The sequence below is a fragment of the Phyllostomus hastatus genome, unplaced genomic scaffold (genome assembly GCF_019186645.2).
Source record: "Phyllostomus hastatus isolate PE091 unplaced genomic scaffold, TTU_PhHast_1.1 phas_contig_196, whole genome shotgun sequence".
Classification (NCBI taxonomy): Eukaryota; Metazoa; Chordata; class Mammalia; order Chiroptera; family Phyllostomidae; genus Phyllostomus; species Phyllostomus hastatus.
The window spans coordinates 25,345,376-25,371,668 of NW_025333709.1; the positions used below are offsets into that span (position 1 = coordinate 25,345,376).

Genomic DNA, 26,293 nt, shown 5'->3' on the forward strand with positions numbered 1-26,293 from the left:
ATATATCTCCTTATATCTCAGTGGGTTAATACAGTAGAAATGTGCTTCTCACTCCCACGTAGCCCTGCTTTGGCAGCAGGGAAGGGTGGAGATGACTCGGCTCCAGACAGCTGTTCAGGGACCCCAACTAACAGCGACTCCATCCTCAACATGTGACTTCTGCAGTCTTCCTCGGTGCCAATGGGGAGGAGAGAGAGAATGGAGAATCGCCTGGGAGAGATTTTAGGGGCAGGCCTGGGTGATACATATTACTCTGCCCGCACCCCACTCTGTTATATCACTACAGAAAATTGCAAAGGAGGCTGGCAAATGTAGCCTAGCTGTGTGTCCAGGAGGGACAGGAGACAAGTTTGGTTAGTGGTCTCTGCCACAGGAGCTATACTGAATAATAACAGTACCGCTGACCCCTAGAATTCACAGAATTAGGCCCAATTTCTTGGAATTTCAAGTCTATAAAGGCCTTTTAAAACCTCTTATGATCTCTTCTTTAGGCATGTTCAAGCCAAGTGGCTTAAATAGAGCTGTACTTCACACACTCTGGACAGTGCATAGCCCCCCTCAAACATTTGGTAGATATTAATGATGGCAATTTGCATTCCATCACCATTTTGTTCATATGAAATTCCCCCTTTGGTCCAGGTTTCACTTTCCCCCTTATTTTAGTCAATTTTTCTTGACCTCAGAAAGTTTATTAAGTTTCCTGCTTTTGCCAAGGCACCTCTAAAAAGAAAGCTTTAAAAATGACATCTGTAACAGGTTTATGGTCAAGGTTAAATTGATCTCATGCTTAGGTTAAAAAATAGTTGCCATGTTAGATTAAATGAAAGAGTAGATACCTTCGTCTAAGATACCCAGTCAAACTCAGAAAGTGATCAAGGAAACCACATAGAAAAACACCAGTGAGCCAAATTAAAAGTGACACAAAGTAGGTAATTTTGTGATCACAGTTGCCTATTGCAGCTGTATAAACCGAACTAGAAGAGATGATGATGTAATCTTTTGTTGCAAAGAATAAAGTAATCTCCCAGGAGATTAGGCATGAATTCCCCACCCTGTGTTCAAGGTCCAGATAGCATCTCTGCCCTCCCACAAACACTAGAATAACTATTAGACTTGAATTTCTGAATTGAATGACTGGTGGAATATGCTAAATTTTGCAATCCTTTAAAAATTTTACCTTTAATGTGTATATTTCAGTCCAATAACAAATACACTGCTTGTTGGTATAATGCCTACTGTCTAGATGGTCTGTAACATACCTTTGTAACGATATTCTCAGTGTTGTGCCCCTTGAAAAGCTATTATATTGGCTGCTGGAAGAGTCCATTTGAGACAGAACCACTCTGTTGCAGAGTAGGCATTTGAGATTATCTTTTAAGTTGCAAATGGAAACAAGCTTCTTCAGTTTGTATTTTATAACCATTGAAGTATGATTGAGAGGCTACCACAATGTGGTGCAAAGACTTATCAAATGCAGCTTGGGGTCTGGTCAGGACATCAGCTTCATTCCTGGACGTCTCACCAATTGTTCCTTTAACAAATCTAATCTTTAGTCACTTAAGAACAGTATTCCATAGAATGGGTTTGGAGCACGTCTTTAATTCACCTTCTCGAATACTCAGGAAGGCTGTGCAGTAGGTGGCTGTGCATGACAGGGGCCACGTGCGAGCACAGTTCGGGTCCTCCTGTGGGTTTTAAATCTGTGGGTGAGCATGCCCATGAGGGAGGGAGCGGGGTCCGCCCTGTCTTCCCTCGTGTCTCCTGTACCCAACTTCGGGCCAGATCATTATGCAAGCTCCATAAAAATTTGCTGAGCACATGAAGGAACATAGGGGGCCTCTTTTTGAAACAGGTCACAGTATGTTTTAGATTTAGAAGATTTCGACTGTAAGAGTTTAGTAGACACCATTTGATTTGTATAATATATGAAACACATGTATTTTTGCTTACCTTGAATGCCATGAACTTTTTTCATAATCAAAGATTCTCCAAGATCCTAAGTTTTTTTCCTGTTTCTACATATTTCTCACCAGACATATTAGGCCAACTATACGGTTTGTTGACTTGATTCATTTATGTGAGATTTTTATCCAAAAGTGGCCAGGAAAAGAAAATAAGGGAAACTTCTTTTAGTCTTTGGCAGCTGGCCAGTGGAAAAGCTAAAACTAAAATAACTTGCGCTTACCTAGCAAAAAGGGACATGCTCAGTATATTACATGAGTGTCAATGTGCAAGCTTCCGTTTACCAAACACCAGCAACACATTGTCCCATTCTCTCCTCACCACAGTCCTGGGTGGAAGATGTGTGTGTGTGTGTGTGTTTTTCAAATCCTCATTTTATTCAAGGGAAAACTGTGGCTCTGATCAAGCCACATCCCAGTAGAGTAGCTTATCGTTACCTTGCGTTGGATTCACCTGTTAAAACCTTGACCACTTAATCCAGATTCATTGTGCCCTCCTCTTCATGAAGCTGAGTGTTATAAGTTATGTGTGATATTTGTCTATGCTTTCCGATACCCATATTTTAATAAGCAAAAGCTTTATATATGAAACTAGTTATAAATTTATGTTTTATCTATTTGCATGCAGTGGGAATTTGAAATGATGAATCAGAGTATCTCAATCTCTTTCAAATCTTTAGATGTACTTCCGAGTGCATTGTATTTAGGAAATAATTAGACACCTCACCGGGGCCTGGATATCGCTTACACCCTGGCTCTCATGTGATATGTCTCCCCCTTTCACTCTCTCTGCTTGGCTACATTGGCGTTTGAATGTACCGAGCCCACTCCTTCCTTCAGGCCTTTCTGCTAACTGTCCAGTCCACCAGAGACTCTTGTCTTTAATCTCTCCTTGGCCAGTACCTTCATAGTCATTCCATTTTTTTCTCAAATGTTACCTCCCAGAGCAGCCTTCTGACCACCCGACTGAAGTGCCACCTGCCTGACCTTTACGGTGCTTGTCTTCCCAGTGCTTATGTGACCTGAAATTTTCTTCTCTTTTATCTGCCTGTTTATTTTCTGTCCCTCCCACTGCTGCACCTTTAAGTAGACATCACGTGATAAGTCGATAAGTTGACCAAGATGATACATTCGGAAGAGCAGGACCTGGGCTTGTCTTGCTCGCTGCTGCCTCCCCTGGGCCTAGAACTGTGCGCAGCACACAGCAGGCCTTGATAAATAACTGCTGGGTAAATAAAATATCACAAAATATTTCATCCTAATCAGGCCTCACATCGGTATTTTTAATTATCTTTATTTTTGTTTGTAGTTGTGAGTATAGTTCATGCAAATGACATGTGAATACAATGTGAATGACTACAGATGTTTAATTTTTTTGTTGCATAGAATTATGCCGGTCTCCCAGAAATGTCATTAGATGAGAACAAAGATAATCTGTTAACAGACAGAGAGAGCAAATTACTCGGTCAGGCCTTCTAGCTACAGGTTTTGGGGAGCACAGACCAGGTGGGACATTGGTGTGGGGTTCTGCTCAGTGGGGATGAATGGCCACCTTGCATTCTCTGCAGTCCCTGACGATGAGGTGGGAGATCACCCATAGAGCAAATTCAGATCTGATGAGTCTTATACTTACCCATCTGCCAGCAGACATCCTCTTCCATTTTCTTTTCATTCCCATCTGCTGTGGATATTATCCCATTATATTTAGACAGTTTTTGTTTGGGGGGGGTGTGTGTGTATTGATTTATGTTTTGCTTACACACTAAAGCTGCATTTTCTCAAGAACCAAGTTACAGATTAAAATGACTGGCCTAAGACATGAAGACTGTCTCTGCAAACTAGCTGGGCACGTCTCTGGGGGAGCCCTCGCATCCGGTCAGGGCCCAGTCTCTTCTTCTGCAGAAGGGGTGGAGAGGATGCACGGCCTGTCTGTATGGACAAGGCAGTTGAAGGACAGTGTGTCTCAGAAGGGTTGCAAACATCAAATGTCATTGCTTTAAAGCATGTCATCATTAAGTATTTATTGAAAATACTCATATTTTAATTTGCACAGGAAGGCAATAGTGTTTTTTAGTAAAATTGCAAGTGAGTGGCCTTGACTCTTACTTGTAGCTGTTCTGTGAAACTTTCTCACTTGACTCCTATTATATAAAAAAATGCCCTCAGTCTAATGCAGAACACAAGAAAAGCAGGTGTTGGGCATTTCTGCAATGTGAATTCAATGTTATCTTTTATTGTTGTGTTTTGTAAACTCTGCATGAGACTGGGGCAGTGTTTGTATGAAAACACACACCTGTCTTGGTCTTGAAAGTATTCCAAATGTTTAAGAGCACTTCGGCTTTTTATTTTTTTAATATGTGGTTAAAAATGTTGATAGATATCATAGATTTTTCTTGCTCTTTTAATTATACTCTAGCATTATAGTTGGCTTTTTTTTACAACTTCATGTGACAGGAAAGATTTCTTCCATACAAGTATGAGTGTACAAATGATGAATATAGTGGGGTATTTAAGACTGCTTAAAATAAAAACATGTATAAAAGAGGACTTGGTGGAGCCACGATACTAAAATTTTTAATACAAGTTTCAGATATAGATGATAAAAAAGAGTGCCTCTTTAAAAGGTGATTTCTAACTTCCAATTTTTTGGGGGGGGAAGGGTGTTTGTTATTTTCCCTGCTTTGGTTAATTAGCAAAAAGCTTGGGAATATCTGGTGACAGTAGTATTTTATTGTTTCACTAGAAATGTCTCAAATATTAGAGAAAGTGGTTGATCTGAAATGCTGTGAATTGAATTACTATAAGCACACACAAATGTAGAGAAACATTTATCTAGAGAACTTAGTGTGCACCAGGCTGTATGCTAGCTTCTTGCATGTTTTGTCACATTGAAGTCTCGGCGACACCCATGCAATTGGTGCCATTACCTTTCCATATTACGGATGAGAACACTGAGACTAGTGGACCTGCCTGAAGTAACAAGCCCAGTGAGGGCCAGCCGGGTGTTGGCTTCGGTTGGCTGGACTCCCAGCCAGTGCCCTCGCCCTCCCACCAGCCCTGTCTGTCTGCAGGCACAGCCGCTGGAAAGGACACAGGCCCACATGGATCCATAAGGTACACTCTTCAAGGCAAATTGTTCAGCTTCCAAGACGTATCATTAGGGAGAAAGACAAGGTGTAGGACAGTGTATAATACATGATACATCTGTCTTTTTTTTAAAAAAAAATATGTATCATTATACATTTTCCTTGGAAGGTCTTTAAGGTTTCCTTCTGGGGCCTTGTGGGACCGGGGTGACAGCAAGACTTGCGGTTTACCGAATATCCTTTTGATTTCTTTTGAATGACCAACGCTGTGCACAAATAGTATTTTAAAATCCAGTTTAACATGACATTGTTAAGAACTAGTGAGAAGAGTCATGTATCTTTACAATTCTGTACATTTAAAACTGCTTTGGAGACATCATCTCTATCTGTGTATCTGAAGCCGCGAGACGTGGGACGGGAACCCTGTGTTAGGGCGCATGCGTGCAGACTCCGCAAGCCTGGGTGCGGGGCCGGCGGGGCCACTCGCCCGCTCTGGGCCAGTTCCTCATTCTTCATCATTGGGCATCCGCTTTCTCAGCCCTCAGTTTCCTAAACTGTGAAGGGCAAAGCACGTACAAGTTGCCTTCCAACTTAAGTTATAAACAAGGTATAATAATTTCAAATAGAGTTATAAACAAACACTTTTCAAAAAAGACTAAGTTCATGGTTAAAACTCAGTGCGTTCATGAAAAGCACTCCATCTTGGTGGGCAGGCAGGCATGTGTCCTCTCCAGTGTCATCCGTTGGTGGCAGCACGTTGGAATAGCAGTGAAAGTTACCAGGAAAATGCAAAGTCCTTGGTGAAAACACAGAACACCCTGTCGGTCATAACTACTGTAGGGACGTTTCTTAATATAGCAATGCATAGTGGTGTCAAAGTGAAATATAGGCTGCATTCAAGACTAACCATCAAACTATTTCAAAGAATCTTTTGTTATTATAGATTTGTAGAAATCTATTAAGGACAGATTCTTCACAATTGATTGTAATCTCGGATTGCATGATTTATAGGCACACCTCGTTTTATTGCGCTTCATTTTGCTGTGCTTCACTGATGTTGAGTTTGTTATAAATTGAAGGCAAGACCCTCCACCAGCAAAAAGATTTGGACTGATTTCATTGCAATGGTCACTTTATTGCGGTGGTCTGGAACCGAACCTGCAGTATCTGCGAAGTTTGCCTGTGTAATAGAACCTGCAGTATCTGCGAAGTTTGCCTGTGTAATAGAGGTTGGCAAACTTCTTCTATAAAGGGCCCACTAGTAAAAACTGCATGCTTCCTGGACCATATGTTCTCTGTCGTAACTACTCAGCCCTGTGCAAATGCATCAATAGACACCATGTAAGTGAACGGGCATAGCTGTTTTCCAGTAAAACAGGTATTGGGCCAAATTTGGCCCATGGATTAGAGCTTGCTGACCCCTGGATCATAGGAAGTTCCTGCCCCAAGTTTCTCTTTACACTGCAGCCTGAGATAAGTTACCTGACTGCCTCTCCTTGAATTCCTGAACATGGGAATAAATGCTCTAGTTCTGCAGCCCTTCCTGACCTCCAGTTTTCCCTTTACGAATAACCTCGCTTGCAAATGCTACATTCCACAGTGTCAGCCCGGTGCCAACCCTATTTTAGTTTTACAAGTTGCTTTTTTTTCTTTCTTTTTACTCTGAATTGGTGTTTTCTGAAGACAAGGACCATATTTTGCCATATGTGATACATACTTTTTGTGCAAATTTTTTGCCATCACACATAGGAAGTACTTGAAATACCTTGTGTCTGTTCTTGTGTTTTGTAATTATTTATTACATAAACTTTCTTGTACCATATATGTTCAAACACAAATGCTAAAATCCCCTTATAATACAAAAAACAAATATCTAAATAAATTAAAAATCAAATTAAAAAATTAAAACAAGAGATTTTTTTTCCTGAAAATTTGGGTCAACAACATGGGTGTGCATTTTACATGGCAAAATACAGGTCATTATACTTTTTTTCTCTTGCATCCCCTTTGTTGTGTTACCATTTTTACCCCCAAGATATTTTTCTCATGCATCTTTTGTACCTAGGGATTTGTGGTCAGCTTTGTTTAAAATCTTCAGGACGTGATTGGTTAACCTCTTGCTAAATGTATTCTTCCCTTTCTTAAGGCAGGCTTGATCACACTTAACAAGCTACTCTCCTCAAAGAGCAAGAGTGCCTGGAGGTAGTGAGTCTTGGCAAATTATTTGGGAAGATAGATGTGGGTCTCTGAACTTCGTGCATGCATCCCAGGGAAGACCCTGCCTCGGCCAGGAGAATTGGGGCCACACCCTGCCTAGGTAGTAATACCTGGCTCCCATCCTAGACAATCCCTCCCAGCCTCCCCCCCCTTCCCATGTTTGTCCTTTCCCCCGAAGCATCTCTCAGTCTCCAACCTTTCCCCTGCCAACATTTCCAAATTCCAGCACTTCACCTGTCACGGACAAACTCGATGTTGGCAAAGCTCTTCACCTGTATGCACTAAGGCTCGTAGATTATTGAGATTTACCACATGCTTTAAATTCACTGCTTTTCTTATTCAGCAATTTAACTATATAGCCCTGGATAAAGGTGATTTGTGTGATCCATCTTGGTTTATGTCTCATTTGACATTCTGCCTTTTCCACGACAGGTTGCTGAATGCTATAAAGCCAGGACTTGTTAAAAAGATCAATAGATTGCCTACCCCCATTGCAGGATTGGTGAGTATCCAGAATTGAGATTTATTTTCCAATATTCCTTTGCTCTAACCTCAGGGTCATGACAGCGCCATTTATTATAATTCTCCCTTGCAATATATATTGCACTTGAATGAGAATGCATTGAAGCCATTAAGCTAAGAGGTCACTTAAAAATGAAAGGTTGCAGTTATGAGTAAATGTCATCTTAATCTTTGTTTGTATTTTTCCCATGAGTGATAAGGGCCTTTATTTTTAAAGGGGTAAATTTGTTTCGGGTTGAGAGGTGGATAATTAGGCTGACCCTGGGGCAGGAATGTGATCGTAATTATGGTTTCTCATTTCAGCGTTCACTGCATTCCCCTGGAATGGGGTGGGGGTGGGCAAAGAGGTAGAGAGAAAGAGGATTTCATGATTACCAAGCAGCACTTTCGTGATAAATTGCTGTTTTTAATCTTAAAAGTCTATTTGTGTTTAAATGCCACATTTGTGGACTGACTCTTCTAAAGACACAGGGGACACTAAGATGACCCTAATGTCATCTGGAGAGCTGCTGAAGCAAAAGCCCTTGCCCTCTGAACCCACCCACACCCAAAACTGAGAAACTCACGTGTTTGCATACGGTCAGGAGCAGGATTTTTTTTTCATGCATTGACATGTTCATAATTCTTGGCAACTAATTTTAATTATTTAATTGGTGTTGCCTTTTGTGTAAAAGAAGGGGAAAAGGTGGAAGATCAGGAGGGCAGACACACCTCAGTTTTGGAAGGCACTTGGCACCTGCATGTGTATGAGCACCTGCACATGCAAGTCGTGTGCACAGAAAGCCGAGGGTGTGTGTGCCCTGGTGACGGCTCGCTGACTGTTTCTATTATGACTGCCTCCTCTGCATGCAGTTTTGCAGAAAACAATGAGAAAAATGTCAAGAATTTAGGCAGGCTCCTACTGTGACCTTACTGATTGTTAAGAAGTTTTATAGCCATATCATGATAACTAATTGAAAATAGACATTGAAAAAAACCCAATTGTGTTTGGGAACTGTGAGGGTCATGGTAATAAGTACATGGTTCTAGCAAGTTGAATGTAATGGATCGTTTTTTCTTGTAAGAATTACTATTTCTGTGAATGCATTCTATTTCCCATACTGGTTAGTAGTAGGTTAATGATTAGTCATTAAAAATCCTTCCAACTTTGTCAGCATCATGTTACCAAGTAAGTTAATAGATAACTAGGTAGATAGGCTTGGAAGGAATGAATTTGAAAATTCTATGAATAACCCATCTATAGATGTATATTATATGTTGCATATATTAATATGTAATAGATCATTTTAAAGCTTTTTATTAAATCCATCTCTTCCGAATGTTAAGGCCATAGTCTTAATGGTACAGATGAACTTCTGTTTGGCCCCAGGCCTGTGGCAGCTCCAGCCCTCAGGGGGTGAATGTTATAGGAACAAAACACGCAGGAAAAGGGGTCTGGTAAAATCCACAGGAACAGAAAGAAGCAAGCTGCTCTGAGACCAGAAGCTACAGAGAAAAGAATTTTGAACCCTTACTTTAAAATGTGAATCATAAATAATTTTAGTAAAACTAAGGGTTGGTATATGTGTGTTGACCTTTATATCATTGCTTATTGTAGCTCAAATGTTCTTTTTTATACATTGCCTCAACTTTGGAGCAGGCGGGCAGTTTAAGATTGCAGGGGGGCCTTGGTTGCTTTCCTCCATTTATATCCTTCACTTTTGTTTCTCCTCTTTCCTTCTTCACTTGAATTTTCTTTCTTCTTTGTCCTTTTCATCGTTTTCCCTTTTCCTTGCCCTTTTCCAGCTACCATTTCCCCACTGACCTTCTTCTGTATATTCTCCTTACCCATCTGTTAATGCGATGCTATGATTTATAATATGAAATATATATTTACTCTTTGTCTGCTTCTGGCACAGAGCTCTTAAAACCCTTGGATTTCCTAAGCAACAGAAGCAATGGGAGCATCATCTAATAATATTTGTTTTTTTGTCACTGGTTCCTGAAATAGCTTCAGTTACGTGAAGGTTAAAGGTGTACGTTTCTATCCAGAGCAAGCCCCATTCAACCACACCTGGGTTAATGTCAATGAGGTGACTTTTGGAAAGTCCCCCTCCCCCAAGGCTGGAGGCTGGTTGCCAGGGAAACCAACCAGGTGATTAGAGGGTTGGAACTTTCCGTCCCACCCCATCCCCCACCTCTGGAAGGGGAGAGGGGGCTGAGATTGAATTCAGTCACTGCTGACCAATGATTTAATCAATCATGCTTATGTATTATAATAAAGTCTTCATAAAACCCCAAAAGGATGGGGCCAGAGAGATTCCAGGCTGCTGAGGCTGTGGAAATTTGGGGAGAGTAGCGTGCCTGGAAAGCATGGAAGCTCCATGTTTTTTCCCACAGACATTGCTCTGTATACTTTTTTAAATCTGGCTCTTCATCTGTATCTTTTATGCTATCCTTGATAAGAAACTGGTTAACATAAGTACATGTTTCACTGTCAGCCACTGGAGCAAATTAATCAAACCCAAGGAGAGGGTCACTCGAACCTCTGACTAACAGTCAGCTGGTCAGAAGTACAGGTGATAACCTGGACCTGTAATTGCCATTTGCAGTGAGGGCCGTCCTGTGGGACTGAGCCCTAACCCATGGAATCTGATACTACCTCCAGGTAAATAGTGTAACAGTTGGGCTCATTGCTTAGTGTTGTTTAAAACACACACAGTGAAGTTATCTTTAGTCTAAAAAATCTTTACCTAAGAATAGTTAATTACCGTCATTTACTAATGTCCTGAATTTGCAAATCTGGTCAAAGTCTTTCCCTGTCTTTCCATTACTTTCAGATCAAAGTTTCCAAAAACCAGTGTGCTAGTTGGGGTCTTGACAAGAAGTAGACTTACCTTACCACCTTTCTCCTTGTATCCCATTCCGTGAATGTTCTTCCAGGCTCCTCTCTCCAAACCTACTGACTGTTCCCTGTCCACACCCATTTTCTTGTCTTCTTCATGACTTCAGCTCATCATAGCATCGACCCAGATCATGACCCCTCACCTGAACTGCAGACCCCTTGTTCTCTGTGTTGGACAGCTCCATCTGAATGTCCTAGCAGCATCTCAAACTTAACATGTTGAACTCAAACTTCAGTGACCACTCCTGCCCCTCCTATTTCCCTGTATCAGTAAAGGTAGCATAGACAGGCAGTTGCCCCAGTTTCGCTTTTAGAGATTTTGATAACTTCCTCCAGTCTGCCTACTTCTTCACATTTCTCTGGCCACTAGACAAGGCCTAAAGCAGACCTTTCTCATCTCTTGCCTGGCTGATTATAGTCAGCTCCCAATTCCTCAAACGTTATTTACTCTCGGGCATGATGCCTTTCTCATGATACTTCTTGGGAGTGTAATACTCTCCCCCTGCTCTTCTTGACAAAATCTTATTTATTTATCTAGACCCAGTGCAAAACCACCTTCTTGGTGAAGTCTTGAGTATTTAAGGTTCATATTATCTTTTGTTATAGAATGGAGTTAGCATTTCTGGGTTTAGGAGCAGATGAGTTAGTATGTTAGATAAACGATAGCTGGTTGAGTATGCTATCAAGGAGTAAGAGTTTGAACAACTGTTGTTAACAGTTTAAAATGAAGGCGTGCAAATGGCTTAGTATCCATGTTAAGACATTGTAGTTTTAAGCAGTCAATTTGCTGTGATCAGTCTTGTCGACACCCTTCATGGGTTCGAATGATGGCAGGTGTCCCATTGACGCACTAAGAGGTCCCAGCACCGTCATGATAGAACATCTGCCAAAATAGTCCGCCTGAATCCACTTCTGAGGAAACAGTCAGACAAATCTAAACCGAAGGACATACCTAAAACAGCTGGCCTTCCCTCTTTAACACTGTCAGTGTCAGTGAAGACACCTCCCCACCCTCAAAGCCTAGAATATGGTTTCAGGTCAAAGGTGACTAAGGAGACAAGGTGCCCTGACAGCCAAAGGCCATGTGTGATCCCTGATTGAGAACGAACAGCTATAATAGACATTATTGGGACAATGGGGACATCTGCATGTGGATCAAATACTAGATAATAGTATTCTCTCATTGGATTTCCTTTGTGTAGTAACGATCTTGTCAGAAATAGTTGCGTGTATTGGGGAATGCTCTTGATGTTGGCAGATGCGCAAGCTGGAGAATTTAGAGATGAAGTATCACAATATGTCCAACTAGTTTTCAAATTGTTCAGCAAAAAGAAGTCTGTGCTTATAGTGTATTGTTTTACGCACACCCACACATGGACAAAGGGGGAGGGTGGGAGACAGGGAGAAAAACGGAGGGAGGGAGGGATCGAGGAGGGAAATGTGGTGAGGTGTTGGATCTGAATACGGAGTGTACAATTGTCATGGTCCTGCTCTCGCAACTTTTTGGTAGGCCTGAAAATTTATAACATAGAAAGTTAGGGATTAAGTCTCTTCTTTTTGAGTGGATGGGGGACCTCAAATTGGCAGTGCGTTGGAAGATGGAGACCATCTTCATGTTAGTACAGATGCAGCCCTTTATGTGAGTGTGTTCTTTACATGACATTTTCTTCCTCCTGCTTTTGTGACTGTCAGGACCTACGTTGGTTTCTACTTTGGCAGGGGGTTGACAGGCCACTGACCATCCACTGACCAAGAGTCCTCAGGGGTCTGGGCCACGGAGATCTAAGACACAGCACCGGGGAGTTGACCATGCCTGGAACCCGAGGCCGTGAGCCCTAATGGCCTAGTGTTGAGAAGAATCCATTAGGATGGCCCAGCTGCTTGACTTGAAGATAAGTAGGAAAGTGTGTTTTCACGTAGCCATCCCAAATTGTAAACACGTGTAGAGTTTACCAAGGCATGAATAGGTGTATTTTAGCTCCTGAGTTGAGCTGTGGTTACAAAGAATTCAGGGGTGAAGGTGTTAAAACAAAGTAGTTGAAAATCATTTCCTGGCAAGAATGCAAAGACCCCGGATCCGGGTCTGGGTTTCTTCTGTAACGATTGCTGACACATGAAGCCGCGCGGTGACTGCCTGCAGATGCTTGCATTCTTTTTTAGGTGTTAGTGATACTGTTAGCTATTGCCAGAGAAAAAGACCTCAAATTTCGGTTTTGGCCTACCAAAAAACTTTAAAAAAAACGCTGCCTACCCTTTAGTCTGCCAGTTCCTTAGTGTTGCACAATCAAGCCACATCCTGAAACTCAATTTAATGGTCATCAGAGATCATGCTAAACTGTTCAATTCCAGAAACTTTAGACCGTGTGTAAGAAACATAAGTGTCTGCAATTCTTGCTCACAATATGAATTTTGTAATGAAACTTCCTTTAGCCCAGGTTTTAATTGGAATAGCCATTGTGTGTGTGTGTGTGTATGTGTGTGTGTGTGCGCACACATGTAAGGGATAATTGGAAGTAGATGATATTTGGGGATTCTGCCCTTGGGGGCTGAACTTGCCTAGAGCTATCACTGAATATTTGCTTGATCTTGCATGTGAATCCAGGAGCGTAAAGGCCATCTGCGAAAAAGAGAATTCTACAGCTGAAAGGGCATCTTAGATACACACACACACAGGAATTAGTTGCCCAAAGCCACAGAAATCGTAAAAGCTAAGATGCCTCCAAAGCCCTGGCCACCCCTTTCCTAGTTGTGTGACTCACAGGTGTTTCCAGCTGACCGTGGGACACGTGTAAATGACATTATTTTATCTCGTGTGAGAAGGAGGGGGAAACTTTGAGTTCATCATTTTTTTTCTCCTTTTTTCCCTTTCCTTTTGAAAGATATTTCAAAGTATCTTTCCGAGCTCTGTGAAAGGCCTCCCTTCACGGAATGTCTCCCAGCCTGGCAGAGGCTGGGAGTTGGATGCTGGCTGCGGCTCAGCGGGATGTGGCCGGAACGTACCTGGTAGAATTCCCCTGCTATTTAGTGACTCTAACCCACTCAAAAGCTTCTACTTTAAAAAAAGGGATGTATTTTTCTTTAATCAAAATATAAAAGTTCAATTACTTTTAGAGATGAGCTCCCTGAAGTGGATAAAAAACGTAACTTGATATAAACTCTGTAGACTTTAGGAAGCTTTCGAAAGGTACCTGCTTCACTTTATGAAACTGACCCCAGAGCAGTTGACGGTCCCTTGTGTGAGGGGGGTCCGAGGAGGGGAAATGGTAAAAAGGCAGTAGAGGTTTCCACGCTATGAAAAGATAAAATGTATTGTCTGGGTAAAAGGCGAATATATGAAGCTGTTGAAAACTGAGTAGCGGGAGCGAAAGGCCTTTACGCAAACTTTATAATTTTAGAACGGTGACAAGGCAGTGTGCTTGAGTCCCACGCGTTTGGTTGGGGTGTCTACCTGCTAAGAAGCGGTTTCGTGCAAATGCTAACTGAAGATTAGCTCTTGTGTGTCTGAGCTCACACTTATCAATGTCTTTTATTTTAGGTTTATAGCCTACAAATTCCATTTAAAATTTCTAGAGCATTTACCTTTCCTCCAACAGTTTATCTTACAGTTTCTCTTACAAAAAGCTGGTCCAAAGTTCTGTTCTCTGCCTCTGTATCTCTTCTAGCTAAAATTACTGTTTTAGGCCAGGAGAGAGTTCGGAGGTTTTATCATCAATGAGTTATCGCAATGATGCCCATGGTATATTAAACACCTACCATGTATCACATGCAGTAGATCATCCTTCATAGACTTTACAAGTGCCCTGCAATGTAGCTATTACTGTGTCTTTACTCTATATCTCAGGAAACAAAGGTGCAAAGAAATGTTACCAGCTTTGCAAAAATCAGAATGAGATTTGGACCTGGGTTTGCCCAGCTCTACAGTCTGTGCCTTTTCTACTGTGTTACACTGTCTGCATTATGCCTTTTAATGTGCCATTGAACCTTAAGCTCCTGAACCTCGGCTTGGAGGCATCAACCTCTAAGGAGATCTCATATGTCTTTTGGAAGACAAACTTACACCCTTCTCTTTTAAGATCTATTACTTTCACCAAATTGAAGCAGCAACCTATTTTAAAAGGCACTAGAATGCTAATATTTCTACTGTTATCCCTATAAAATTAGTCTCCGTGTGGCCCCATCTCAGCATCCCAGGCAATGATGCAGCCATTCAACAAAGATAGTAATAGGAGAACATTAGAAATCTCTATTGTGGTCTTTCAAATGTCAGAGTGGTTCCATTCATAACATGGAGCAACACTTCCTAATATGCATTCCTCTCTCCCTTTTCTCTCTTTCTCTGTTTAATCTCTCTCTCCCTTTCTCCCTCCTTCCCTCCCTCTCTCTCTCTCTCTCTCTGTGTGTCTCATATACACATGCACAGCAGTCTCACACTTGCCACCTTGCCTCAAATATCTCCCTACCTCCAACTACCTAAAATCTTCTAGACTCATGCAATCTTAGCTCTTCTCTTTCTTGCAGTTACCCCTTTCTCTGCCACTGCTAACCCTCAGACTTTTCTGTTGCAAATCAATCTAGTTAGACTCATTCCTTTCAATCCCCTCTTTACCCGTAATGCTGATACAAAACATCAAAGACTCAGAAAGAGGCAGACATGGAATTCTCCTTCAGCGGCAGAATTTCCCACCCAGAATATTTTCCTGCCACACTCTGCTCCTTGTAACAGCTGCATGTACAGTCATGCATGCTAATAGCTGCATGACCACTCTGGAGGTGGCCTTGCTCTTCTTTGGGGAACAAATAAAAACCAGTAGCTGTGTGGTGTTCTGTGTGAAGGAGGTACATTTCACTGAGGGAAATGAATAGACCTTGGGAAGAATCTCAGCCAAAATTGAATTTAATGACACTTTCCTTTATCTTCATCCCTGGCTCAGTGAGAAAACCTCAGTGGCCTCCCACACCACACACAGGAGAAACGCTCAATTTGCTGCCCTCGAGTTCAGTGCCAGAGCTGAGCCAGAGTAGGGCTGGTGGTTAGCACTTTAGTAGGCTGAGACATAAAAGAGACTTTCGGGAAAAACAACAACAAAACACATAGGGTCTTGGGGACATTCAATCCTGCACTCAGTGGAATGGGGGAAGTGACCCTGGGGGACGCTGAGTGTATTTGATGCCTCTTGAGTCGTATGGTTTGTGTGCTGCCTCTTGTAACAGTTTTCACAGGTGGTTCCTGAACGTACAGATTGTCTCATGTCCATCATCTTCCCATTCAGCTTTACATGGCTGCCCAGCACCTGTGGAGAACAATCCAAATGCCTTAGAAATGCATTCAAGGCTTTCCCTGAGCTGCGGTTACAGCCTAGGTTTATCTCCCACTACATACGTCACTCTCAGGAGCCAGGACTGTTGTTCATTTATGGCCGCCCTGAGCCACAGACTTGGCCGTATAATGCATACAAGGAGAACACCGTGTCATTTGGTGAGAACCGTTCTCCACAGTGAGGTAGAATGGGTTTGAAGGGGAACTCTGAGGCCCACTGTAGCCGGCAGACTTCAGGTTATTCACTGAGCTGCTTGTGTGAAGCCAGCAAGTTACTGACCTTGTACACGATTTTGAGTACTTCGGAAGAAGCACTCAATAAGAGTTTTTGGTCCTTCCCATACATCCTGTGGTTATTATCCACCTTTGGATTTTCTAATTTAGTGAATATAGTAGTTATTGTTAGATTGCTGTGTAACAAATTACCCCCAAAATTAGTGGCTTAAAACAACATTTATTGTCTCTTAGATCCATTGGGTTGAGAATCTGGGCATGACGTAGCTGGGTACCTGATTCGGGGTCTCTCACAAGACTGCCATCAAGGTATTGGCTAGTGTCACCTCAAGACTTGATTAGGGAAGAATCTCATTAGGGAATAATTTAAGGTCACTCCTGTAGATGTTGGCAGGATTCTGTTCCTTGCAGGATGTTGGCTGCAGCCACCCTCGGGCCCTTGCCACGTGGGCCTGTCCACAGAGAACAGCTCACAGTGTGGCTGCTCGCTTCAGTGGAGTGAGCAAGCAAGAACCCCAGAAAGAGAACAAACCAGTTGGAAGTCGAAGTCCTTCATAAACTAATCACAGAAGTGACATTCCATCACTTCTGCCATATTATACTAATTAAAAGCAAGTCACTAAGTCCAGCCCCCACTGAAGGGGTAGAGATTTCACAAGGACCTGAACAGGAGGAAGAGCTCACTGAGAGCTATTCAGAAGCTGCCCGCCACAGTGCATGAAATGATTTTGTCAATCTGGAAGTCTGTCCCTTGTATTTATAGGACCTTAGAGATAAGACAGTTTTCCTTGGACCTGTCTTGCATGCCACTAAAGTCTGTTTCCCCCTTTCCTTCTGCACAAATGCACTTGAGAGATGGTATGTTCCCTCTTGCTTTCCAAGTGAAAATCTGCTTATGACCTAAGACATAATTCCTGCCTTTCAGAGGGTCACATTCTAGGGGACAGATATACAAGTAAGGTCTAATGATGGTAGCCAATGAAATGTTAATGAAATAATATACAAGGAAGAGATTTGTATTTGAGATGAACACTTGGGAAGATGCGGGATCTGAGCTGGGCATCCACAGATAGTGAGGTCCACTGGAGTCAGGGAAAAGACATGCTAGCCCCTAGGGATGGGATGTGGCTCTGAGCCATAAGAGCCTCGGTCTTATCTGGGCATGGCTATTAGCTGCATATGGCTGCAGCTGGAGCCCCAGGGCCCCTGTGAGAAATCACTGCTGTGGAATGGGGACCAGAGATAGTAAGTCGAGACCAGAAATGCCATCTGGGGGTGTTTTGACTCATTTTGTATGCGATCAGAACCACTGCAAACAAAGGCATCTTGTGTTCCAGATAACTCTGGTACCCATATGGAAAGCAGATTGTGGAAAAAGACCAGCAAAAGTCAATTAGCAGACAAGTAGTCCAAATAAAAGATGATGAACATCTAAACCTTGGTATAAGCAGTTGAAATCAAGATGAGAAAACAGGATTTATGTTTCTATGTTTTTCATTGTCTGTAATATTCCATCCTTTATAAGACATCATTTTTTAAAGTATAACTAATGAAAAAAAGCTGCCAATTAAGTTGTGACACCAGCAATGGAAAGATGCATTTTTATTTCAGAGGTTAAAAAATGTACATTGTAGAATTAATGAAATACAGTAAATAATCTTAGGAAGGTGACACCTGCATTTTGGACTTGAGCAGCTTGGAGGACAGTGATGCCTTTAACAGGTATCGTGGGAGCAGAGGGTGTGGGATGGGTTCCAGGAGAAGAGATGAATTCTCTCTTGGACACGTTTGACAGATATTCATGTGCAGATGTCTGGCAGACAGTTGGAGATGTTGGTTTGGAACTCAGGGAAAATGCTATAAAAATTGGAGTAGGTTAATGAATGGATTATTTTGAAGTTAAATCTGTATGCTTAAGCCTATATAAATATAAATTATTTCTTTTTCTATGATCCCAAGATTTGAAACTCCGCCCCTCCCCCCAAAATTTGCAGTCTTATCTGTGGTGTGTTTGATCTACACTGGCTGAGATGGGGTGGTGGGTGACGGGAACAGACCAGTGATGAGAGGAGTTGAGCCCATGGGAGACTTCATTGGCAATTGCATTTTGATAGGAAAACCATGATGGATAATGACTTAGAAAGGTGTTCATATAATTGACAATTCATTGAATATAATATCCAACTAACCTCCTACCCTCTAGCCTCTCTTGTACTCCTTGATACTTCACTGTTAGTGCTGGGTAAGTTCATTAGTTTGCTAGGGCCGCCATGACACATTATGGTAGATATTGGGTGGTTTAAGCAACAGAAATTTAATTCCTTGCAGTTCTGGAGGCTAGAAGTCAAGATCAAGGTGTGGGCAAGTTTGGTGTCTTCTGAGGTCTCTGTCCTTAGCTTGCTGATAGCCATCTTCTCCCTGTGTCTTCACATGGTCTTCCCTCTGTGTGTGTATCTCTGTCATAATCTCCTCTTCTTATAGACTCAATCGTATTGGATCAAGGCCCACTCTAAGGACCCCACTTCATGTAATCACCTCTTTAAAGAGGCACAGTACAGAGGCACTTTCCAGTATAGTCACATTTCTGAGTTACTGGGGGTTCTGACTTCCACATATTAGCTGTGGGGTGCAGGGGGCCACAATTCAGTGCATAAGCCAGCCAAGCACCAAATTCTTACTCACATGTGTTATGAATGCCTAGACTTACTAGCTAAAGTCTAATATCCTCTTCATGCTCCACAAATTATTTTTCCAAGCTTGTTTCCATAATTATCGTGTGTCTCTGCAGAGGTGGAAGGTTATATATAGCAGTGCTGTAAAACTTTTTTTTCTAGCTTTTTTTCCTTCCTGTTGCAGGAAAAAAAAAAGAAAGAAAACATTCTTTGAAGAAAGAAATGACTTGTTCTTCCTTATCTTTCATTGAACAGCATTCAAGAGTTTGTGACATTACATCAGTTCCTCACTTTTTTCCCTTAGGAACAGACCTTCAGCTAGGAGCTCTGAGGAAAAAAATATATAATAGCAGGAAATAACATATTTCAGTCTAAGTCTCACTTCTTTCGCTTTCATAGTCATAGCTTACCTACAGAAGAAACTTCTGTGGAACTAATTTTTAGCCTGTACTCCAGACCCTGTTGTTTGGCGATGAGAAAAAAAATTCCCCAAATATCTGAAAGCATTTTGTGAAAGAGTAAGACTGTGCTAGGATGAACCAGTACTTCTGTTCAGTTGCCACAATCTGAGACTGTTTTTGTAGGAAATTTGCCTTGGCAAGCATTTCAAAAGCACTTGCTAGATGCCTTTCTTGTCATTAACTGGCTTCCTGCTAGAATCTTAGGTCTCCCCTCATCTCAGTGGGCGTAAAAGTTAGTGCCCCTCTCTGTCGTTCTCTCCACAACATAAAACACTGTACTGCTGAGTAAATTTGTGTTTAATCTGTCTTTTATAAAATTTAACTTTATTCAGTTTAAAGTTCTGATTTGACAAATATTTCCCCTGTTTTTTTTATAAAAGTAGGTATGTTTTTTTAAAGATTTTTTTATTGATTTTTAATTTTAGAGAGGGAAGGGAGGGAGAAAGAGAGAGAGAAAGAGAGAAACATCAATGTGCAGTTGCTGAGGGCCATGGCCTGCAACCCAGGCATGTGCCCTGACTGGGAATTGAACCTGCGATGCTTTGGTTCGCAGCCCGAGCTCAATCCACTGAGCTACACCAGCCAGGGCATCCCCTGTTTTTTTTTTTTTTTAAAGGATGATCCATATATTATGAAAGTAGTACTTCACTGCAGTGGCCTTCCTCCCTAAAACCCATAGTGCTAGTCTAGCCATGAGGAAAATATCAGACAAAGCCAAACTGAGATACAGAATACCTGACCAGCATTCCTCAGAACTGTCAAGGTTCATGAAAAACTAGGCAAGTCTGAGAAACAAGCGAAGTCCATGTGATGCCGTATCCTGGAGGGGATCTGGGAACAGAAAAAGTACACTAGGAAAAAACTAATGAAATCCAAGTAATAAGATGGGGTTTAGTTAATAATAGTATGCCAGTATTTGATCATGAGTTATGATAAATGTACCATAATAATGTAAAATGCGGTGTGCGAGTTATGCCAGAATGCCTTGTACTATCCTTGCAATTTTCTGTAAATCTAAAAAGTATTCTGAAATTTTAAAAAGTACTTATAAAATAGAATGATTAGAGAGAAAGATAAAATAGAGCCGTAATGCAAGGACACTATACCGTAGGTGAAGAAACAGAAGTCATTAATAAATATGAAATGCCAGCCTACCCGTTGATGTACTGGTGTCAATAAATGGCGCGATACCAGTGAGTTAGTTGGCATATCAATCTCATAAGCTCGTATAAATGATGAATTGGCTGTAAACACTGTTTTACAGCATTTGGAAATTCCAAACAGTAAATCCAGCCACGGGGTTTCTGCGCACATATTTCAGGACCCCCGTTTTTAGAATTTGCACAAAGAAATATTTCATGTCCTTTAGGGAGGTTTAATAAAAAACAACAGGTGGGAAATGGGTTTTGCAGTAGCACGAACGGTCATAACCATAAATACTAGTACCTCTGAGTGTTACCGGCAGAGGATTGTAAACACATTAATCAGCCCACAGTGCAGAAATTCCATTCTCGGATGTCATCTCAATTTTCAGGCACAGAGACCAAGTGCCTCCGCTTAAATTCAAAACACTGAATGGATATGGTGATTTCTTTTTATTTTTATGAGGATTCAGAGAGGGAGTTCACCAGTGTCCTCATCTCTAAAATAGGGTAGATAAACCTCATCTGAGTATTGTGGATTAAATGAGACAATATCTGTAAAATGCCTAGTATGGCGCATAGTACATAGTATGTTTTCAACCAATTGTAGCTGTGCCCGTTATTTATTTGTTCATGATTATTTTGATGGTGTTCACATTTCAGAACTAGAAGCTCTTTAGAGATTGATTTCTGAGACACCATTATTTTACAAATGAGAAAACTGAGCCTCAGAAGGCAGTAACTTGCCTGGGGCCATGCAGCCACTTTTTTCCCACCCATGCAGCCACTTTTTTCCCACCTGGAGTCGGGAATTGAACTGTTGTTCCTCAGGTCCTCCTGGGTGCCTATTCCAGACCCACATTTAGCGATAGTATTGGGGGCCTATCTTGTACCTGCAGCTGTCACAAAGCTCTCCTGCAGAATTGCCTTTGGGCATCTCCTCCCCTCGGGGATTCTGTTCCCCTTTCTCACAGGGAGCAGAATTCTCCGCCTCCCTGATAGGTGTGGCAATCAGTCTCCTCCAGTGAGTTTTCTTTCACTGCATCAGCATTTTGGGCTGCTGCAGCCTGCTCCTGGGCAGAGCAGGGTTTGCTGCGCTGAGAACTGCTTGGAAAAGGAAGGGAAGGGAGTGTGCCAGCTGCAGCACTGGGGCTGCCCACTGGCGCACACGGGAGGATGCACTACCCACCTGTCAGTGAGGGCATGCTGCAGTGTGATGGAGAATAGGAGGACGCGTGGGGGTAAGTCCGATCCATCATGCAAATGAACATGTATGTGTCCACGAGGGAAGGAACAAAGCTATTCAGATTTTTAACCCTTGATTTTTTAAAGGTACTTTTTATATACTCATTATATGGCTTAAATAATGTCCAAATTACTTTCCTATGGAGTTCACCTTGTCCCCTGGTATTTCTACCTCCTGTTGCTTTTATCTGTCCCTTTTTTATTCTCTAAGGTAAGGATTGGTTTTCTTTTTTCTTTTTGGGCGTGTCATGCAAGACGCTTTCATTTAGTCAAAAGAAAGGATTTTCAAGAACTTGGTGAATTGTCCCAGCACTCCTCTGCCCCTCGGTCCTCGTGGGGAAACATGCCAGCACAGCTCCGAGGCCGTTGCACCTGGGACCCTGAGTCTCCTTTTGTTTCCACCACATCCTTTGCTTTCTAAAAAATGAACAAACACACAAGTTAAACAAAAACTCCATTTCTTAAAATGAGGAGGGAAAGAATTGGGGAGAAAATCAGGGAGGGAACGAGGAGGCAGCGAGTCCAGGTTCAAGGGCTGCATCCCCCAGCGTAGCCTGCTTGACCTTGCCCTTCAAAGTCGTATTTACTGCAGGCTGGGGAAGGAATGGAGGTTATATCTGGGTAGCCCTCTAATAAAATCCTGTCAGACCTGTCCAGATCGAAAGGCTTCACGGCTCTGGTTATCTAGGGGAAGGAAGTATTCCTTAGTCAAATTTATGAGGCTGAGTTGAAAACCAGGCTGAAACAGAGCCTAGCGGGTCCCCATGGCAAAATGATTCATCTCCGTAGAGTCAGAAAATCTATTTTTATCGCCTTTATTCAGCCAACTCCTCATTTTTATTCTCTCCCTGAACGACTGCTATTTCCTTCATGGTGCTGAGCAAACCAAGCGTCTCGGGAGTGTGAAACTTCCCTTCGGTCTTTCCCAGCGTGGCTGCTTCAGCAGCCCCCGGGGAAGGGGGTTGTTCCACACTGCATGGGTGGGCACTGCGCAGAGTGAAGGTCACGTCCAACAGAGGCTGCACCCTTCAGCAAGCAGCCTGCCTTTTATTGAGGAATTCTGCCTGGGACCACGTGCCACTCTGCTCTTCTGACTTTTGTGTAAGGTGTGTAGAGGGTCACTCAGTGACCGTTAAGTAACTCTTGTAGCCCAGAAGACCTTTCCAAGGGTGGGAAGAAGGGGCAAGAACATAGCACTATCCATATGGCTGGCCTTGTTCACTGTGAAGCAGGGCACTGATGAGTTGCCACTGCCCCTCCTCAATCTAACCCTAGAGCAGAGGGGGACTCCCAGACACCCTTTCATCCATTTCCCTAGTTCCATTGGGGTCTGCAGCTGTGCGATTCTGGGCTGCCTCATAGCCCCACTGCCTCCTGTTCGAGTCCCATGGAATGCTGAGAGGAGTGGTGGTTGTTTTCTACCAGGAATTTTTTTTGAAAAGATAAGGAAGAGAACCCATTTTCACGGAATTTTGTTGTCTGACAGATTCAGCATGCTTACTGTCTGGTGGATATGGCAGTGCAACTAGGAAAGCAAAAGGAATGTTAAATATATAGGAACAGCCAGTGTTCATGTCATCTGATGTGTAATAAGCACTCAACAAATATCTTATTAAGTGAATGGCTGGGAGAGCATTCCTCAGAGTGCCCAGTTAATCTCCTTCACGGCTCTCTTTCAGGAGCAAGCGCGCTGTGGGGGTTAGGAGCGGGCGTTGCAGAGTCAGGTGGCCCCAGTTCAGATCCTGGACTTGCAACTTCTTAGCTGTGTGTTCTTTGGAAAGTTACTCAACCATCTGAGGTCTCCATTTCCTCATTTGTAAAATGCAAATAATATAGTAACAACGTCATACGATTTTCCTGGAGAGTAAGTGAGTTAATACAGGTAAAGACCCTAGAGTTTTTCCTGTAATGTGGTTCAATATCTAGAGGAGCATTGGTTATTGGGGTGCATTGGGAAACATTTGAGATTTTGATGCTGTCTTTCAGGTTTAATGATTCCCTTAAACTGTGAATCCAGTGATTTACAAATCTTCCTTTGTTCAGTGGAGAGAATAATTTGAGAATGAAAGAATAAGATGGAACTTAGTGGGGGAAAGACTACTTCCAACCCCTTAACAAATAGTTATTGAGCTCCTACTCCCTGCCAGGTACTATGCCAAACATGGCTTGTTTAGTGTTGAAATAGGCAGGCGTGGCTACAGCCTTAATGGGCACAACAGTCTAGACTTTGCTGAGCACTGTGAGTTCATGGGTTCAGTGCAAACAGCTGCTGGGTTCCTTTTCCTCTATCAAAGGGTATTTGAGGAGATCCAAAGGATGATGCTTTCAAAATAAGCTTCCATGAGTGAAAGAGAGGTGAGGAAGTCGGGGGAGAGTCATGTGGGTGTGGAGTGGTATACAAAGCCCAACTCCACAGCAGTACAAAGGCAGCGAAAGATGTGCAGACATGGGCATTGGATTGACCCATGAAAATGGACGGGAATCCAAAGCAAGAATGTGTATAATCTACCGCTGCAACACACAGGAGCATGGGTAAATAGTAATAGAACGAGAGAACCAAAGCAGTTGTTATAATGCTGTGATGTAAGAGCCATTAGACCTGCACGTCCCCAAGCCCAGCTTTGAGACGGTAGATTGAAAAGGGCTGGATATTTTTGAGGCCCTCCTCTCTTTTCAGCTCCAGTTACTACGTTGGCAGGTGGGCTTCTGTTTGGTCCTTTTCAGAGCCCAGAGCCTCACATCTTTTGGAAACACAGGGATGTATGTGAGCTACTGATCTTCATCAGTGTTGCTGGTTTGTGGAACATTTTGATATTTTAATTTGGTGAGTCCCTTTTGTCTTTGGAGAACTCCAACAGTGATCTGTACCTGCCCTTTCTACCACTCACTCGCCTTTGCCAGCTCTGTTTGTGAGTGGTGGTTCTGTCCTTAAATGTTTTCTAGCCCAGACCCTTACGCCACCAGTGTGAACTGCAGAATGGAATAATTAATACTTTTTTATTTTACTTTTATCCCGGGGGTTGGATTGATTCCTGGGGGCTCTGTTTTCTGTAAGCAGTCATTTCTTCCACAGCAGCCATCTGTGAAGAAATGGAGCTTACGAAATGACTGGGGCATGTTTTACATGGCTGCATTCAGTTCCTTCTGTTTAATTCCCATGTAAGCTTTGGCAGTGATTTCTGTAAGTGTTTCTCTGGGTGGTGCTGGGGAATGACTTTAGTAAACAGCCCCCTGGCTGTTGTTGGCCAGGTCCCTGCAAATACCATAAAGGATACAACTTCAAAAGTCACTGAGGTTTCCCTGCCCTTCCTAGAGCTGACCCCAGGACTGACATCTGAAAGCCTGACCTCAGCCACACTGTGGTCGGAGCAGCGGCCAGGAACCGGGCTGTGTTTGCTAGCTTCTGCGTGGCTGCTCTGTGTCGGAGGGGACTTCTGACCGCATCGAGTTTCCTGTCCTCTGATTACACATCCTGGGATTTGCACCTGAGCCCTGAATCCGCTGGAGTCTTTTTTGATAGACTCTCATTTCATCTTCCTCATTTCTGTTCCAATTTTTTTTTTACTCCCAGAATAATTCACCAGCCTTAGTATTTCCCAATTTATTGATTTTGTGTGTGTGTGTGTGTGTGTGTAGGCTACTGCTGCTTCATTTTGCTTTTAGGACTGCAGACAACTTTAGGATATTCTTGCATATGTGTCTGTATAAAGTTGACCTATTTTCCCTGTTTCTCTCTTCTTCCATTTCTGTAAAACAAATATGTGCATTGCATGTCGATTGCCACAGTTGTATCTAGAATCCCATGGCATCACAGTACTTGCATCCTTTTACCCTGTGAGCAAACCTGACCTTTGTGATGCTGTGAGCCAGAGGACAGTCAGAGCAGGTGTTAACAGTAAGAGAGAAGAACTTCCCACAGGGTGCGTATATGAATTAACTCCAACTTATTGAAAATAGGACTAAAAGATTATAAATATTCCTCACATTATTGCTAAGGAATTAATCTTTCATGCATTTTCAATTAATATTTGTTGATGCTGGCAAAACTGACTACTGAATATAATGGTCAGGGGGTCCACTGGTTTTCTTTTGTACCATCGATGGTTTTTTTTTGTAAGTAATATGTTTGTGTGATGGAAGATAAATCTGTGATTTGTGAGGGAGAAAGGAACGCACAGAACTGTGTCTAGGAAACGCAGCTGTCAGTTTCATTGGTGGATCCAGCATTGCCCCTAAGGTCACTGTTGTCCTTCACGGCACAGAATGTCCAACTCGGCTCAGGTTTGTACTATAAATAAAATATTACACTATTTTTATGTATTTTAATAGCACTATGTTAGCCTATGCTATAGATTTCAAGATAAAAACAAAATATATGGAATAGGTTTGAGCATGGTATTAGGGGCATCTTTGAGCTACCGCAGAGACAATGTTTTGTCCCTAAATGAACTTGGATTTAAGAAAGTTACAATTTTTTTTCCCCCATAAACTTCACTCAAGCCAGGCAGCATGCCAAGTTCACTGTATACAAAAATCATATTTTGGTCCGTTC

The 26,293-nt window shown here is 42.4% G+C and overlaps 1 protein-coding gene across 9 annotated transcripts in view; it reads left to right on the plus strand.

Moving 5' to 3' along the window:
• Positions 1 to 26,293, plus strand: part of LIMCH1 (LIM and calponin homology domains 1) — a 315,721-nt gene that overhangs the window by 140,197 nt on the left and 149,231 nt on the right. For all 9 annotated transcript variants that reach the window (XM_045833958.1, XM_045833959.1, XM_045833960.1 and 6 more), the window contains exon 3: positions 7,697 to 7,766. In XM_045833958.1, the coding sequence (XP_045689914.1) occupies positions 7,697 to 7,766 (70 nt within the window). The remainder of the gene's footprint in view (positions 1 to 7,696; positions 7,767 to 26,293) is intronic.